Here is a 20,019-nt window from a genome sequence, read left to right on the forward strand (position 1 = left end):
AACTTCATGTTTAAGTTGGATTTTTTATATTTACTTTATTTTTAGACACAAATACAAATATCCATCACGAGCGAGAATCGAACCTGCTAACTTCCGGTGTTTTAGGCGACTACTCGCACCGCTACACCAGAGCGGTTGTTAATAAGTGTACGATATTATATTTCGAGCCTTCGTCTTAATGTATTTTGTATTTTTTCAGGCGAACAGACTCCTGTGACGGGCGTATCACATAATGTTTTCCTTATGCCGACGATACAAAGATGAAAACGGTGAGTATATTAATACAAATATATTTTATTGTATATACTGAATGTGTCATTATCATCAGGATATTGTAATACTTAATTGTGTTGTCACAAACAAAAAAAAAACAATCCAAGTACATCGATAAGTAGTAAATACAATGTAACTAGGCGAAAAAATGTCAAGTAAATACGCATTATTAGATATTACTCAAAAAAGTACTTCTTAGATATCAATCAAATTTAAATGACACCACATGACACGCATCACCTTTCGATTAAAAAAAACCCATCAAAATCGGCCCACCCAGTCCAAAGTTACCTCAGGTATATTATAAAAGTACCGCAGGTATATTACCTCAGAACTTGTACATAAAAAAATACCATCGAATTGAGAATATTCTCCTTTTTATATATTCGTATCTTTTCAAAGACTAAAGTAGAAGCAATCTTAGTTCAGATAAATAATTATTGACGAATTTCATACTAACTTCTACAATAAAAAAATACACGTTCATTTTAATGCAAACTCTTTTTCATAGCGATAGATAAGGTTTAACTAAAGATCCTCCCATAAAAGATATGGGGATTGCGAGTTTAAGACATATTTATGATTTTAGGTGTTCCAAAAGATAAAATTTTGGGACCGGTTTTGTATCTAAAGTATATTAATGACTTTCTTTAATCTGTGAATAATATGTATACCTATTTTTTTACTTTATTTATCAAAGAAACAATAATCAGACGATATTATTATATACCTGTGACAATGATATATCTGCGAAACCGTATTGTTGGCTGTTGATACTATCTTAATTTCACGACAAAAAAAAAGATTTGCTTAAGTACACACTACACGTAGAAACACGCACAAAAATGATTAACTACAAATAATCTGCTTTCCAATGAGAATTGAATGAATATAGAATTTTTATTGACACCTAGGTACAAAAGAATTGTATACCTATAAATTTAATACTAAACAATGACTTTTTAAACTACCAATGATACAGAATGCTTAAAACCCGATTTGTGCTAGGAACACCAATAACAAATTCACTGACAATAAAAACTAAAACAATTATCAGATGCTGTTGGATTTTAAATTTATTTTAGCTATTTTCAGAGTATCGGCTATTACGTTAAATTAAATGTCCTGATACTGATATCGACACGATTTTCGTAATCCAAAATACAGTACATATAGGTATAAGCTATTATACCTATATGTATAACCCGAGAGCGAAGAATCCCGTTGGGATGTTATTATCAAGTATATATTTATAGTTGCAATATTTGTGACAGTTTATTATTAAATTACAATAACTAGTCGTCGCCGAGTGGTCGAAATTCGACCATAATTAATTTAAATTATAATTTTGAACTTTGTTAAGGTTTTTGTCAAAGACTATACTTCTATAATAATAAACAAAACAGTATACATATTATATGCGTGTGTGTGTCGAATAGATGGTAGTGTGTGTAATGTTTTTTTAATACTGATTTAATGTATTTTTATGCATAATTTAATATTAGCATTCTGCACTCCTCTACATAAATTATAAATGTGCGAAATTTCATACTTCTCCATCTGCGCCATTTTCGTAAAAAGGAATAAAAAGTTTTTGATTCGCGTATTATAATATAGGTATAGATACAATAATAATATCAATTTTGTAAGTAATAGTGGTATCATATAAATAAGGGGAATAATCTATACAAATAAATAAAATTGTTTGTAATATTAAAATAATTTCCGGTAAAATTTGTTCCGGCTTCTCTCTGAACTGGCTGGACCAATTTTGACGGGACTTTCACTGGCAGATAGCTGATGTAATAAGGAGTAACTTAGACTACTTTTATTTTAGATTTTTTTTTTATTTTATAACTCTGCAAACTAAACAATAACTTTTTTGTTAAATTTCACGCGGCTGAAGTCGCGGGCACAGCTAGTTATTAATATAATATTAGTATTTCTCAGTTTCCTTGCCCATCTTATTTCGTACTTTACTTCATTTGTTATAGTTCCAAAACTACGTAAAAGTAATATTTAATTTAACTTTTAATATTTTTTTTCTTTGTCACATTAAACAAAACGTATGCTTGACAACTCAGCGGTGCTGAAAGGAAATTGAACTATCGTTTAATGTAAAGTCGGCATACTAGACTAGACTGTTTTGGCTCAATAGTGTTTACTCGTATATGTGGTTTACTCTTCTAAAGTTTCGATACATAAACAACAAACAAACATACATAGGAGTTACGATTAGCAATTGATAATTTACTTGAAACCCAAATTTGTATATCATATTTTAAAACAAAATTCCTTATCACGTGGTTTATCATTTTTTAAATGATGTTGTGTTAAAAATATTATTTTAGAAGGAATTTATGAGCTATTGAAGATGACTTTATGGCTTATTGTGACCTGCCCGGCTTCGCAGGGGTGCAATGCTGATACTAAAAATAAAATAAATATTTGCAATGTAAGCGCAAAAAATGTGTTTATTTAGGACATCACATTGGAAACCTGTAAAACTATCAAAGTTCCTCTACTTTATTATGCATGTATTATGTATATAAACCTTCGTCTGAAATTACTCTATTTACTAAAGAAAACCGCATCAAAACCCGTTGCGTAGTTTTAAAGATCTAAGCACACATAGGGACAGACAACGGGAAGCGGCTTTGTTTTATACTGTTTAATGATGAGTGATAACTAGTAATCTAATATTTGACTTTGATATCTTTCAATTAGACATCAATAAACTCCACCAACTAATTTTTTAACATGGTAGAACAGTTAGAACAAATCTCGCTTCGGCCTGTAATATCCCGCAGCTTAATCCACCACGCTGCTCCAATGCGGGTTGGTGGATAAAACAAATCTAACTATAATTAAAACCGCTTTTATCCTAGCAAAAACATTAGGAGACGCTATTTTAAGAATATTCAGTGCTAATATTATTTCATAGCACACGTTTATTTACGAAGGGTTAATATTTTAACAAAAATAAGTGCTTAAAAGCTTGAATAATATTGGCAGTATTTTATTAGTCGCAGTGCGCTCGCGGTCAACGCTTATTAAAAGAACGGTTTAACACAATCGCTGAAAACAGGTTTGAAAATTATCTTATAATTTTTAGTCATTAATATTTTTGAAATAGTACAAAAAGCTTTCCAGTAAAGTGTAAAGCTCGTGTATACTTAAATAAATAAATAATTACTCTGTGCTGGGAGGTCTGGACAGAACAAATATCACGGTTATAATAAACATCTGTATGGCCAACACATTTTTTTTTTAAGCACGTATCACTAAACCCTTCTTAACACAAAATATTTTTTTAGAAATCGATGTTTCAAATCTTGGATTTGTATACAAAAAAAAAAAAAGAAAAAAAATTATTGTGAAAGTCGGCTGTTTCCGATTTTGAGCAGGAAATATCCTGGGACTAGGGAAGTACATCAATGGTTCTGATGATCACAGACAAATAATACTCTTAAGTAATGTTGTGTTTCTGTGATGAGTAAGGTAACCAAATCTCCTGGGGAGATGCGGAAATAGGGTCGACAACTCGCTCGTGCCCGGTGATGCAGGCGTCCATACGCTACAGTATCCGCTCAGTATCAGGTACCGTAACACTTGCTTGCCATCTTTGTAATATATCGAAAAATGTATGTAGTTTAATTATATTTATATCGACAATTGTATACAATTAATAACAATCCTTAACCAGACCACTTCATCTTAACCATTGTTCTATTGAATAAAACGAAGTTTTATAACGATGTTCTATTAGTTTAAATTTTTTTTGTTTTTTTATGTTTTAGTTATTCAACTAGTTTAGTTGTCGAAAATGAAAATATTTTTTAATATTAATCACTAAACAACACCCGGCAAAAGAGACTACTCACAACCAAAATCATTCAGACCTATTAGCCTTACCTCCTTTCTATTGAAAGTTTTGGAAAGGCTAATAGATCGGGAGCTGAGGAGCACAACTCTGGTTGAGCAACCCCTGAATCCCAACCAACATGCCTACTCAATGGGCAAATCAACGGACTCTGCCCTACATAAGGTTATATCCTATATAGAGGGCAATCTCCATCACAAAATATCAACCCTAGGCGCCTTTATTGACATTGAAGGGGCCTTTGATAAAACTAAGTTCACCAGCATAAGCCGTGCCCTGACCAAGCATGGAGTCAATAACACGATTGCCGGGTGGATTGACAGCATGCTGAAGTACAGGGCCATCCAATTCACTGTGAATGAAATAACTAGAGGCGTTGTAGCGAGGGGGTGTCCGCAGGGGGGGGTCCTTTCCCCACTTCTGTGGAACATAGTGATCGACGAACTGATCACCTTGCTCAACGACCGCAGATTTCTCACAGTGGGCTATGCAGACGACTTAACTGTACTCATCAGTGGGCCATCTGAGAGGACAGTCTGCGACCAAATGAGGGCCGCATTAAAAGTCGTTGAACAGTGGTGTACGGACCACGAACTAACAGTGAACCCCGCAAAGACGGAACTTGTGATGTTCACAAATAAACGGAATTTAGGGAACCTTAAACTCCCTAAATTATTTGGCACCAGTCTTGCCCTAACCAAGGAGGTCAAATATCTTGGAGTAATCCTAGATAGTAAGCTTCTTTGGAACAGGCATTTAGACTCAAAAATCAACAAAGCCAGCATAATCCTCTGCCAATGCAAAAGGCTCCTCGGCAAAAGCTGGGGCATATCACCTAAAATTACTCTATGGCTTTACAAAACTATTGTCAGGCCTATAATCACCTACGGTGCGGTTATCTGGTGGCAGAGAACAGAACTTACAACCGTTAAAAACAAACTCCAGCGGTTTCAGAGAATAGCATGCTCTGCAATCACTGGCTGTATGCGTACCGCCCCCACAGCAGCTCTTGAGGTTATGCTTGACCTGGCACCGCTTGACTTGTTCATACAACAGGAGGCGGCTATGTCAGCTATCAGGCTGAAACACTTGGGCTTGTGGTGCAACCAGGAGGGTCCACACAATAGACTTTGGAGCAACCTTGTGAGCTATGAGCCACTACTTGCTGCTCCTTGTGATAGGATTCCCAAACAACATATTTTCGAAAGAAAGTACCATATACAACCGTTTGAGGCTGAAAGAGACCAATCCGGCATACGCGAGGTCCGCATCTACACGGATGGCTCCAAAATGGGGTCTGGCACCGGTGCCTGAGTGTACTCACAAGACCTCAATATCAACTTATCACTAACGCTGGGCCAACACAGCTCCATCTTTCAATGTGAGTGTGTTGCGATAACCCATGCAGCCACCGCCGTCCTGTCAAAAGGCATTAGGGATTGCAATATCCGTATTCTGTCGGACAGCATGGCCGTACTTAAAGCACTAGAGAGCAATTCGACTAACTCTAGTCTTATATACGAATGTCATCAAACCCTGGAAGCATTAGCCTCACATAATGAGGTAATCCTCCAGTGGATAAAAGGACATAGTGGATCGCGCGGAAACGATGCTGCCGACGAGCTTGCAAGACAGGGGTCCAATACAAAGGTTGCCGGCCCAACCATCCTGTTGCCGCTACCATTTGGACAACTGCGCTCGTGGGTAAGGCAACGTACACGTGCAAATCACAATGCCCTTTGGGCAAACCAAACCGGCTGTAGACAGTCCAAATTGGTACTCACGGAAGTATCACCGCACCTAGCGTGCCGACTGCTCAGCCTCAACCGCCTGGACATCAGAATAGTTGTTGGCACGATTACCGGCCATATGGCACTCAATCACCAACTATTCATCATGAATGCAACAGACAGCCCTCTTTGCAGGGGCTGTCTGGCTGCCGAAGAAACAGCCGCCCACGTAATCCTGGAATGCGAGGGAGTGGCCGCACACCGGGCTATCATCCTTAAGGAAATAAGGACGCTCCGAGAAGCCTGTGAACGCCCCAGGAGGCTTCTGAGCTTCTGGAAGGAGCTGGGCTGGCTAAACTAGTCGGCCCACTTTTCACGCATAATGGACCACCTTTGCGTCTAAATGCGGAAAACCGAGCCCACTACAATACAATACAATACAATACAATCACTAAACAATATATATACATATATAGTCGCCCTAAATATTGTTACAAAAAAAAAACATTTTTTACATTGCGCGTAGCATTTATTAATATTACAGTATGTTAGTTTAATACATTAATATAAAACCATAAAAATATAAAAAGCTTATTCGAGTGGTCTCCATTGGCAATACAGTCCTTTAAACGTTCAGGCCAGCTATCAATAGAAGCACGCAATCTTTCCATTGGAAAATTCTTCACTGCCTATTGTATGGTCTCCAAATTATCATGGCATTTATAGCAAGCTATACTCTCTAAAACTGGCCATAATTCATAATCCACCGGATTAAGATCGAGACTAGATGATGGCCAGTCTTCAGCTCTGGTGAAGTCCGGAACGTTGGTTTCTAACGGATGGATCGAAGTCTATGACCCAACGCCGAATCTTTCTGAAAGGACTATTCTTGGTTATTGAACATGGTGTTGTTAAGGGGCTTAACTGCCTTCTGAAGGATGGTATCTTTATACACTCGAGCCGATGTTTTGATACCTTTTTCACAAAAATATGGCTCAGTCACGCCTTAAAAGCTATCACCCCATCAAAGCATCACTGAAGTTGGATAATGCCCATATTGTATTCTTTTGACTAATTTGGAAGCTTCCTTAGAGCTGAGCATAAATCCGGTCATTTTGTTTATTAAAATATTGCTTAATCGTAAACATTTTCTCACTCGTAAACAAAAAATTTCTGTGACTTCCCTTTGGGTACCGGTTAAGTAAGTGTTTTGATTTTAACACCTCATCTTTTTTAAATTATCAGTTAAGAAATCACCAGTGCGTCACTTATAGGCTGCAAGTCATCTTTTGAAATACGCGACATGGTTTTAGGTGATATCTTCATCTCCCGAGATAAAATCTTTTGCTTTCGGATAGGATTTCTTCGAATTTTTTTCCTTATTGCTTTGATCGCCTTTTTCGTTCGATCACTACGTACATAGCCAGATCTTTTTCTGTCACAAGCAGAGGAGGATTCATGTTACCTTCCTACCAATAGCCCGGTACACAAAAATTTCACTAATACCAAGTGTATGGAGAGTTTTAAAAATTGTATTGGCTCCATACCTACTTTGTATAATGCAATCACAGCGATTTGGTTCTCTTTTTACCCCACTCCATTTTAATATCACAAATTATTTTACAATGTATTGGCACGAAAATGAGAAAGCACAATGAACAATCATATAAAAATGACAGATTCTAAATTCAAATATAATATTTTGTATATTTTTAATTGTAACAGTATTTATGGCCACATCATACATCGTATCATATTGAAAAAAAAAACTTAAGGACAAAATGTCAATAAATTTAAAAAAATTATCTTCATCCTATTCTTTTTTATTTAGCTCACCCCGTTTGTTTTATTTTTATTTATTATTTATTCTTGGGTCAAATTTAGTAATTCAAATTTCACCCTCTTAATGTCAACCGATTAATCTGAAATTTTGTATACACTTTGGATTTTGGTGACAATACAATTATGTTTATTCATTATCATTATAAATTTAAGATGGCCGCCGCTACAAAATGGCGGATAATTTATGTTTTATTATTTTCCCTTTAGTCAATGTTTTTTTGAAATATTTGTTTACGTAATGATGTGTTACGTAAGTATGTGTATTAATAATATTTTGAAAAATATTCTACGAATATAGTTCAACTTTTTTCTGGAATTCTTTTGGTATACGGGAGTTTTTACTTCACAGATATATTAATGATAAAATTCTGAACCTACTGATAAGCTAAAGAGGAGCGCAGTCTACACATTTCCTTAATAATTATGAAGCCAAAGGAAAGAGCTTATCTCGTACCTCTTAAAAAGACTAGTCGCTAACTTACTGTTCGATATTATGTGTTTTTTTTATGAAGACAATTTCAAAATTACGACGGTATATTGTTTTCCCGCTTAGAATTTGAATTATGTTTTTACAAAAATTATTGTCATAGACAGATGTACCTAATCGTTACTTATAGGTGTACCCTTCAGCCAATAGTGAAGAAACATAGTACATCAGACTGAGTGAGGCTGTAGTGACAGCCGGGGCGAGGTGGCGAATGCTAGCGCGACCCCATCTCGCCCCATCCAGGCGGACGACTGCTCACACGTGGTGGTTTTTAGTCAGTAGGAGTCTGACATAACCCTCTGGCAACCCCGCGTCGGAGGCTATTCATGATGGATTTTCCCCACGTAAAAAAATGGCTGTAGTGACAGAGCCTGTGGTTAGCCGTGGAACTATACAAGCTAAAATAATCATGTATGCTCGCAAACGATAAAAAACCTACTTCAATTACATCAACAAGTAATACAACATAAGAAGACGAAAAAATAGTCAAGTAAATACGCGTTATTAAAGATTACTCATAATTAAATGCTAATCAGATCTGGTTAAAATTTAAATGAGACTACATGACAAGCTGTCAATTAGAAATTATCAAAATCGGTTAACCCAGTAAAAAGTTATACGGTTAATATAACGTAAGCCAACGAAAAAATACTCAAGGAAATACGCATTATTAGATATAACTCGAAAATTACTTTTTAGATCTCAATTAAATTTCAATGGGACCACATGCAACACCTTTTAATTAAAAAAAAATCATCGAAATAGGTCCAACCGGTCAAAAGTTCTGAAATAACATTCATTAAAAAAAATACTATCGAATTGAGAACCCTCTCCTTTTTTGGAAGTCGGTTAGCAATTAAAAAATTAAAATGAAGCTAATGAACTCTGATAGTACTCCTAGAAGTCAGAAAATTTTCTCTGGATATATAATTTTACGTTTGTTTACTGATATGCATATAAATAATGATTTAGCATTGTTTTATATATAGGCAGGAACGTGTATAGACTTAATCGTACTAATTTGCTCCAGAATTTCATTTCTCCAGTATTCGAGATACTGGCGCTACGAACTAGAAACTTAATTTACAAATTCGTTGCGCGTTTATATTATACGTATGTGAGGAGCTATGGACGTGAATATTTAATACAATTATATTATAATACAATTATCATACGGCATTATATTTTTAACTACTATCTGAATTATAGACATTCTGAATATAAAGGGTTACTAAATATAATGTTTATCCAGTATAATAAAATTCGTTAACTACATACAAGCATTTTTTTTTTGTTTTAATGAGGATTCATAAAATGTGCTATGAATTATCTCTCGCAACTAACTAAAACTCAGTATACTATTAATAATAAAATAATATGCCCCTAAAATATTTAATAACGTAGGACATCTTAGAAAACATAACATAACAATGCACTTTATTGTACACCAAAACAGAAATAATACATATCAGATTGATTTTAATAAAGTATCATAAGGTACAAAGGGCGGCATTATCGCTGAAAAGCGATCTCTTCTTGGCAACCTAGAGGCAGGGGAGATGGTATTGTGTCGGTGTAGGTCACAGACCACAGAGTGGTATAGGTGTACAAATTTGGGCATAAACGTGTGAATAAATTTACTTAAAAACATATACATATAAGTACATACATACATACAAACATACATACGTACATATTAATTTTTTTATTTAATTTTTATGGAAAAATTAGTACTTAAGTTGATTATAAAAATAAATTTAGGACTGAACTACTTACTAAATTCACAATTGAATGGTTAACTGAATTTTCTTGCACCTTTTTTATTGCTTCAGCCTATCGCAGTCGACTGCTGGACATAGGCATACCCAAGTTCGCGTCATACTTCCCAGTTCTCTTTCCCTGTTCTTGTCTTGCCGTTATTTTTAAGTAATTGTACCACAAAACTTAATAAAAGAGTTTTTATAAAAAAAAGACAACACGTTGTCTAAAAACATAAATTCCGACTTTTAAAAATAGGTAAACTTAAAAGCACAAAACAATGGATATGTGAAGTTTAAAGCTGGTAGGTCTCATTTCTTTTCCGTAAATTTTGTAGCCTTTTAGTCCTGAATGATTCCTTACTACTTAACTTTAAAACTTTGACTTGATATACGCTTTAGCCTGTAACATATGCCTCTTTTTTCATATAGGAGAAAGATCGCAGCTTAATCCGCCACGCTGCTCCACTGCGAGTCGGCGGATATATTCCCCACTATGAGTAATGATCGCTATCAGGTGTCTATGATCACATCCGACAGCGACAACGACGTCTGTCGGATAGTCTCATTTCTAATCCTATCTTTGAGAGAGACCCCAAGCATAGTATTCATTCCGAGCGAGAACCGACACCAGTGTGTAGGCGCAAACACGGACTTGATACACACATGTTTAAAAAAAATGATTAAATAAGTCTCCCAGAATATCATTCGGACAAAGTAGTGGCTCATTGTTCAACCAGGAACAGATTGCCATGTAGCAGGATATATAAAAAAAAATTAAATAATATTTAACATAAAAAAATGACAGAAAAGTTCCAAAAAATATATATAATCATGCCAAAATTTTTATGATAAATTAATTTTAGCATTTTTTGAGAACTCGCCAGAACTAAAGGAAATTAAGGTAAAATTATTTTTAATATGCAGAAATATTCAGCTTTATTTGTTACTATTGTTGTGGGTATGAATAGTAAAACACAATCAACTCGTCGCCACTGTTGTGTGATAATTGTATTTGCTTGCAAACAAAAAATAACACCAACTTCAAAATTTTTCGATGTAAATCGATAAGTAATACGCCGAGCGAATTCGGTAAAAGACAATTTAAAGAATTATTAAGAGAGATTTTATAACGTATAAAGTGCTCGTCATATTTAGATCAAATTGAGTTGGAATTACATGGCAAGACCAGCTTTCGATCAAAAAAGGATCATCTAAATCGGTCTCCCCAGTAGAAAGTTATGAGGTTACACACGTGAAAAAAATACAGTCGAATTGAGAATTCTTCTTTTTTTTAATGCGGTTAAATAGTAAAACCCTTTAAGTCTAGACTCATAAACAGGTCAGATATTAGTAAATTTGTATTATTTCTAGTTGTAAAGGGTTAAATGATAGGTTAAAAGTTTACGAACGATATCGAGTTTTTGACAGTTTTAAATCGAACGTTTTCATAATTTGAAAAAAAAAGCATTGAAACGAAAAATTTTTAGCCAAACACTTTACTCGTGTTTAAGCATATTATAAAAATTGTATTAACGAATTATCATAAAAAAATCATCAATAATGATGAATAAATGTAACAAGCTGTATTGGAAAGTCTGGGTATTTATATCTATAGATTGATTCTATAATAGAAAAAAAATGATTCTTTAAAATTATGACACATTAAGGTTCACACATTATGACACATTGGAGTTCATAGGTAAAGCTTGAATTTTATATTTTTTGTCTCAAAATAAATAAACATAAACGTCTCACACTCAACGGTCCCGGAGTTTCTCCTGTGTCTTAAAAATAGTACAGTAATTGTTACTTAAAAAAATCAATATAACGTTCATAAAATAATACACGCATTTAATATAGGCAAACAACATTTCAAATATTTCCATAGTAATTTTTTTTTATATAATAAGATATGTAAAAAACTTTAAAAGTATTTGAATTTTTAAATATCACTTGAAAAATTTAACGTATAAAGCTGTCAGTACTAAGTAACTAGCTGGCTTAAAAGCAAGACCTCACTTAAGTACGGAGTGATGCGGGTCTTATTATATTATTCAAAAGGTAAAATGTTAAGAACGACATTAACTAAATGCATTATATTTCATATGTTTCAAAAAAAAAATATTAATAAGTGTGAAGGATGTTGCTATAAATATTATTCGAATCATTTATTTAATAATAAATTCAGACAAAAATGTACTTACTAAAGAGTAAGTTAAATATATGTAATGTTTATCTTTTAATTTTAAGGCTATGGGATCCTATAGGATATCTTTAAGGTGAATTTACGAATATGATGATTATTATAATTTCATGCGTTTTGAACGTTTTTTAAATATATTATCAAACGCAATTATGCCTACTAAAGCTTCTCCACACTTATTGTTTTATTCATCTTAAGTGAAACTTTTATCCAAAATAGTCACTAGTACTATTTGCACACGGATCATCATCATCAACATTTCAGCCTATCGCAGTCCACTGCTGGACATAGGCCTCCACGAGTTCACGCCAAAAATGGCGAGAACTCATTTGTGTTGCCAATAGTCACCCACTGGGCAGGCGGGTTGGTGACCGCAGGGCTGGCTTTGTCGTACCGAAGACGCTGCTTCGGCCTGTGTATTTCAAAGCCAACAGTTGGATGGTTATCCCGCCATCGGTCGGCTTTATAAGTTCCAAGGTGTTAGTGGAACTGTGTTATCCCCTAGTCGCCTCTTACGACACCAACGGGAAGAGAGGGTTGCTATATTCTTAAATGCCGTAACCACACAGCAAATAACAACATTAGATCATTGCAAAGTGCGAAGTAGGACATGGTCACCTATAAAATTATATTATATCACAATAACTGTAAAAAATCTTGAAAAGAAGTAAAATATAGATTACAAGTTTTGTAGGTCTGTGTTGAAAACAAAGCCACAATCAGATCTTATAAACATTCCTTTTCGTGTTGCTAATAGCATCTAAACCTTTTTACTAACCCTGTTTACAATTCACGAATTATTTTTTATCTAAAACTAGCTGCTCGAACAGACTTTGTTCTGTCGAAAGGTAATAGTATTTTTTTATTATTATTTCGTATTAAAACTTTCCTCGGGCCTTAAGGAACATACAACAAAATAAATTAGCCAAATTGGTCGAACCATTCTCGAGCTGTGCGCTTAGCAATATTCATTTTAATTTATATAGATTATACTGAAATTCTGTGTAATTATCATATCATCTTTTGGAACACCGATCTCCTTATCGTATTAATATTCTTAATTGCCATAGTCACATAGCAAGGACATTTCACACGGATACGATGCGTAATTAACAAAGTGAGTTACAGTAAAAGTAGGTCAACATAATCTATTAAACCTTTTTATTAAAAAAAATTCAATGCGAGTGAAGCCGCGGGTAAAAGTTAGTAGGTAATAAATTTTGTTTTGACAACTGAGAGCAATAATTGTGTTTGCTCGCAAACGAAAAAAAACCGACTTCAATTACATCGAAGAGTACTATACAACGTAGATCGACGAAAAAATAGTTAACTAACTACGCGTTATCAAAGATTACTTATACGTGACCACATGATAAACATCAGCTTTCGATTAAATTAAAAATTATCAAAATCGGTACACCCAGTAAAAAGTTATTGTGGATTTTCAATAGTTTCTCTCGATTTCTCTGGAATCCCATCATCAGATCCTGGTTTTCTTATCATGGTACCAAACTAGAGATATCTTCTTTCTAACAAAAAAAGAATTATCAAAATCGGTACATCCAGTAGAAAGTTATGCGGTATAATACAACGTAGGTCGCCAAAAAAAGCGTCAAGTAAAAACGCATTATTAGATATAACTTGAAAAGTAGTTGTTAGATCTCAAATATTTAAATGGGACCAATTGACACACACCACCTTTCGATTAAAAAAAAATTGTCGAAATCGGTCCACCCGGTCAAAAGTTCTGATGTAACATACATAAAAAAAATACAGTCGAATTGAGAACTCCTCCTTTTTTGGAACTCGGTTAAAAAAAGTGCAAAAGAAATTTTATAAAACGCCGTTTTATAAATTCTTGTAATTTATATGAGCAACACATTATTGGAACGACAAAGAGTAATTATAATAAAACAATAATGTCAAAGTGAAAAGGAGTACCTACTAAGCGTATTAAAACCTTTTTAGTGGTTTAACGTTACCACTTTTGTTCGAAGTCGAATCATCGGGTTTCAGTACCTACTTTTAATGAAGGATTTAATATTTTAACTGTTACGGATCTTTACTGATATTATAGAGTTCAAGGTTTTGTTTTTTTTTATTTTTGTTTCTCTCAGAAGTTACGGGTCTGAAACGTCAGATCAGGAATATTAAAATTTGACGGAGGTGAAAAATAGGATTAGCGAATTAACAAAGTAACTACTTTACAAATGTCTATGTAACTAACTAAATAATCGATATATCTTTAAATCCTAGGTGTTTTTTTTTTTTGTAGCACTTAAGAAAAACTAACAGCTTACAAGAAAATACAAATCTAAAAATATAATTTATAAAGTTCTTATCACAGATAACAATTTCTATATTAAATTTTACTCGTATTTATATATTATTCTTTGCGGAGGGATTCCGTTCACTAATTTTAGGTCTCAAATTAAAATAAAGATAGTTTATTTATCTGTTTGTATCTTATATATATATATATATATATATATTTTTTTTTTTATTATTTTTTTTTTGAAAGTTTTCGAAGTAAACTTTTTTAAACTTACATTACTTACGTAAATGTAAATTTTATTGGACTAATCTAATTAATACAAAGCGTGGTCGTTCACTTTAATTTACTTATAAAAATTAAAAATATAATATTTGTTACAAGAAAAACTTACGTAAGATTAGTTAAATGAAAGCGGTCGAAGTCGTTTCTAGAAACAGAGACAATCTATTGTAAGAGTATTGTTATTTTATTTTCTAAATTAAACTTCGTCCGAGACTACTCTTTTCGTTTGAGAAAAATACGTCTTCTGTAAGGGTCTAGGAATCCAAGAATACTGCACAGTCTTTTGTACAGGAAATGACGAGAATCAAACATTTTTCTATGTTTGTTTTCAATACAATTTCAATCTCATTGAGTTATTTTTTCAGTCTTTTAAAATAACATCGAATAATGATATCTTTAGGTTATGATCAAATTCATATCAATGTTTTATATCAATGCTTTATACCAATGCGAAGAAAGATGTGTGCTTACGATTGCTCTTAAATTTTGAACTGTCAATGAACGAATTAAACAAAGAAAATTCAGCGCTGTATATACTACAACAACCAAAGAATCTGATGTCTCTAGTGTATAGGATCTTTTATTAATCCCTTTTTTTAATGCTTTTTTCGACTAGATTTTATTTACTCATAGTAAGAACTTTGAAAATCGATCGTCAGGTAACGATGATAACGAGTAACAAGTACAGAAAGAAAGAAACTTTTGTATGTTGTTTTATTACAGTCATTAACATAACTAATTATGAACTGTAGTAACTATGAACAGATAGATTCAAAACGTAATCCTAATTTTTAGTGTGCTTAGATTTTTGAATTGAAACTTTTTAGAATCATTATGATTTGACTCGATGAAACGAAAAATGTGTCACGATAAAGAACAAAACACATAAATGTATAGGAGAGAATGAGATAGAATATATTAATGCTCAAAAAGCGTAAGAGACGCGTTGTTTTTTAATCTAATGTATAATAAAAATGAATGATACTAAAGTGTACTGTATGTCACATATAACAGTAATGTAAAAGTTTAAATAATTAAAGTGCGAATGTTAATTCGTAACTTCATTATTCTAAATTCTCCAAAGCATAATTCTTTGCAAAATTATGTGTGGAACAGTACTTGTGTTGTGACACAGTCACTCCAAGTTCCAACAAACTCCGCCAGGTATAAAAGTTCTCGTTATGGGAGGTCCATGAAAACATCTCGGCTTTATTCAGTCTGTTTCGCGAGGTGGAATGGGTCAGGTACACTCGCGTTGTCGAGTGCTCTTCATACAATAATTTTTGACTCGAAACATCTTGCGGCCTGAAGGTCGAGAGATACTGAACGTGACTAAACTTTACTTAAGAATTCGGGATAAGGGAATTACAATATTTGTTTATTCATTCTTTATATGTGTAACTTCTTCTTATTCATCCATTACTCGGTATTATACATGTTTGTAATGAAATGAAAATAAAATGATGCGATTTTTTTAAACATTCTCTTTTTCATTATTACTTTTGAGCGGGCGTAATTTGAAAAAGAATATTAAAAATTTTGTACAAATATTAAAAGCTTAAAATTCGATTTTTTAATAAATATAAAATATATAATTTATTTACAGTAATTGTTTAAAAAAATTGATGTTTTTCAAAGAAAAGTATGAACATAAATAGAAATAGATGACAAACAATAAATGCTACAAATCCTGACTTAGCAGTTCCTACTTTTGAATGTAGTAAAGTATAACAAGAAATTGTTACCTACGCAAACTTTGTTACAAAGTAATACTACGTTAAGATATTGTGGACTAGCAGAACTTTCGAACAACTGCACCAAATAGGATAATTCTTTTTTCGTTCGTTATTGTCACGACAAGTTTGATATTTAAAAAAAAAGAAATTAAAACATTGGCATGTTCAAGAAAAAAAAAACCATGGCAGTACAGAGTGGCAAACTTAGAGTTCAGAGACAGCTAGTAAGAAATAAATATTTAGTTATATAATTATGACGTATTACACTGTCATATATTTAAAAAAATATCCGAGAAATAATAAAATTAACGACATTACCTACATCCATCAAATTTTTAGTGTTTCCATCTTTTATTTCACATTTTATTGCGAATTCCTTTAACAATAAAATAGGAAGCCCAATGCAATATATTCTGTCGTTTAAAGTTTTATCACTGGTCGCCCATGGCTTCCTTTGTGAAATTGAAACTTAATATTTGAAATCGAACAGACAATCTGGACAATTCTTTTTATATAGGGAACGGGAAGGGGAGATTTAACTGTTTAAAATTATGTATGTAGAACAATATGTACTAATTTTTTAATCTTAAAAGCGTTTAAATATAATTTTAAACTAGAAAAAAAATTTAATATTCTATACAGTAGCTGTGTAAATTTTTGCGTATATTTTAATTATACATAATAGTATTTTTCATATTTGACGTAAAAATATAAATCTGTTTTTTATAACCACACTATCGACTTTTCCCTAGGGACGTATCTGAATTCCTGGGATTTAGGCAGAAGCTGACGGGCATACATATAAAAAAAAACATACATATATTATATTTATTTAAACATTTTAAATAAACTCAGCCTCTTAGCGGTAATCGAATACGCGGCCCTTGAGCAAAAAGCTTTCAACTGCGATAATCTTTCTTTCTTTTTTTTAACATACATACACGGTCGTCTGTTCCTATGATAAGCAACTTAATGTTTGTGTTACAGCCTGTTATAACTATTTTTTTTTTGATGAATATAATACATAGAAATAATAAATATATAAAAATATAAATACAAATATTACACCCAGACTCAGGCAGGAATTGAGCCCGCAACCCGCGGAACAGAAAGCAGGGCCACTACAAATTGCGTCAACGGGCTAGTCGATAATGGTCACTACTTTATTAACCGACTTCCAAAAAAGGAGGAGGATCTCAATTCAACTGTATTTTTTTGTTTTTTGTTTTATGTATGTTACTTCAAAACTTTTGACTGGGTGGACTGATTTCAACAAATTTTCTTTTGATCGAAAGGTGGTGTGTGTCATTTGGTCCCATTTTCCCATTTGATAATTCTTTTTTCGTTGGAAAGAAGATATCCCTAGTTTGGTACCATGATAAGAAAACCAGGATCTGATGATGAAATACCAGAGAAATTGAGGGAAACTCTCGAAAATCCGCAATAACTTTTTACTGGGTGTACCGATTTTAATAATTTTTAATTTAATCAAAAGCTGATGTTTATCATGTGGTCACGTTTAAATTTTATCGAGATCTGATAACTACTTTTTGAGTAATCTTTGATAACGCGTAGTTACTTGACTAGTTTTTCGTCGATCTACGTTGTATTACTACGATGTAATTGAAGTCGGTTTTTTTTCGTTTGCGAGTAAACACAATAATATTTGATAAAGGTGCCAACATTTTTTAAAAATAAATATATAAAACGATATTTATAGCTTTAATAATAAATTGAGGCGTCAATTTATATAACTAGGAATAACACGAAATAGAGAAGTTGTCACTGGAAAAATTGACATTGTACAATACTGTTAGGAAACACACCAATGATTTCATCTCTTTTTAAAAACGTTTATTCATATTTATTCCGAGAACCTCTGCCTGTGACGACGTACAAAGACGACGTATGTTTAAAAATAACCTTTGACTATTCCTCGAAGCTTCTTTTATTTCTTGTAAATTTTTATAACACACATATATACCTGGTTACCACAATGTTTATACTAAATCAATACATTTGTATAATAAAATTGTAACCAGCTAGTGTCATGAGATGTATTTAGAAAAACATATAAAGGTTTTTATGAGAAATATAGTAGACATCACTAATAATATGTATATTATTATAAATATGAATGTAAGTTTGTTTGTTACGCTTTCATGCGAAAACTACTCAACCGATCATCATGAAACTTTGTACACATATCCTTGGAGGTATTAAAAGTAACAGGACATTTTTATTAAAAAAAAATAAATGCTAGCGAAGTCGCGGCTAAAAACTAGTAATAATATAATCGTGTTTGTTCTCATCTCTTTTTATATACTATAAAATATTAAAATTAATAAATAATATAACTATTAAAATTCTTATCAATCTTAAAATCCATTTTTAATTTTATTTGAAAAAAAAACAGTCTAAAAGCGGAGCTACTACAGTATAAGCAACTGTAACAAAATCGTAACGAATTCTAAGATAATTTAATCTTAAATCTTACTACACCGCAAGTAGTCGTGATCTACGAGTGATTACGTGCGGCGTTTGCCGGGATCGATTTTGGGTTCCTTACTCTTTCTTATATATGTAAATAATAGCCATACTTTAAATCTTCGATATCTCGTTATATGCAGTTAATAATAGCTTATTTTACTATGGTAATAACTAAGAAACTATTATAAAAGATATTAAAAATATTTTAAGTATTTGGTTCCAACCTAACTTGCTTACAGTAAACATCCAAAAAATAAATAAAAAAATCTTAAAACGTATCTTTGCAATAAATAACCAAGAAATCACTTAAGTTGACCGAGTAAAATATTTAGGATTTAGTACTGGATAGAAAATTGACATGGAAACCACATTTCTATAAAATAAAATGTAAATTAACTTCCTTAATGGGAGCTATAAAAAGGATCGTCCGATGTTTGCCACATAATGTACGTTATCTATACAAATAAATAAAATTAGAGTGTCTGTTTGTAATATTAAAATAACCGCTTTTTGCTAAATGCATATGGATCTATACACGGTACATATACCAAAATGACATTTTTACAATTTTTGTCTGTCTGTTTGTTTGTTCTAGCTAATCTCTGAAGAGGCTGGACCGATTTTTTACGGGACTTTCACTGGTGGATAGCCAGTGGCGTGCATAAAGTTTTTAGACAGGGTAGGCATCAAAAAAGATATGAACAGCCACACTGCACTTACTTTCTCGCAATTTTTTCCTAATTTATTTCAATTTTGTTGGGAATAGAGGCTTTTAGATAATTTCAAGAACAAACAAGTAAATTATTGAACATGTAAAGTGCATTTATACTAATAATGCAAGCATACAAATACACGTACAGCAACCAACTGATACTTATCAAACAAATCAGTTACTGGATAGACTGTGACCTCATAAGGCCGGCACTCTGATAATTTCGTTTGTGTCAAACATTGATAACACTATTAATCAGAGGTAGGCAGTGCCTTTCTGCCTATATGAAATGCACGCTACAGTGGATAGCTGATGTAGGAAGGAGTAACTAATGCTACTTTTATTT

The 20,019-nt window shown here is 32.8% G+C and overlaps 1 protein-coding gene across 1 annotated transcript in view; it reads left to right on the forward strand.

Moving 5' to 3' along the window:
* Nucleotides 1-232: 232 nt before the first annotated feature.
* Nucleotides 233-20,019, forward strand: part of LOC123662344 — a 111,851-nt gene continuing 92,064 nt past the window's right edge. The window contains exon 1 of the mRNA XM_045597197.1: nucleotides 233-269. Within this exon, the coding sequence (XP_045453153.1) occupies nucleotides 233-269 (37 nt within the window). The remainder of the gene's footprint in view (nucleotides 270-20,019) is intronic.

The sequence above is a fragment of the Melitaea cinxia genome, chromosome 18 (genome assembly GCF_905220565.1).
Source record: "Melitaea cinxia chromosome 18, ilMelCinx1.1, whole genome shotgun sequence".
Taxonomy (NCBI): Eukaryota; Metazoa; Arthropoda; class Insecta; order Lepidoptera; family Nymphalidae; genus Melitaea; species Melitaea cinxia.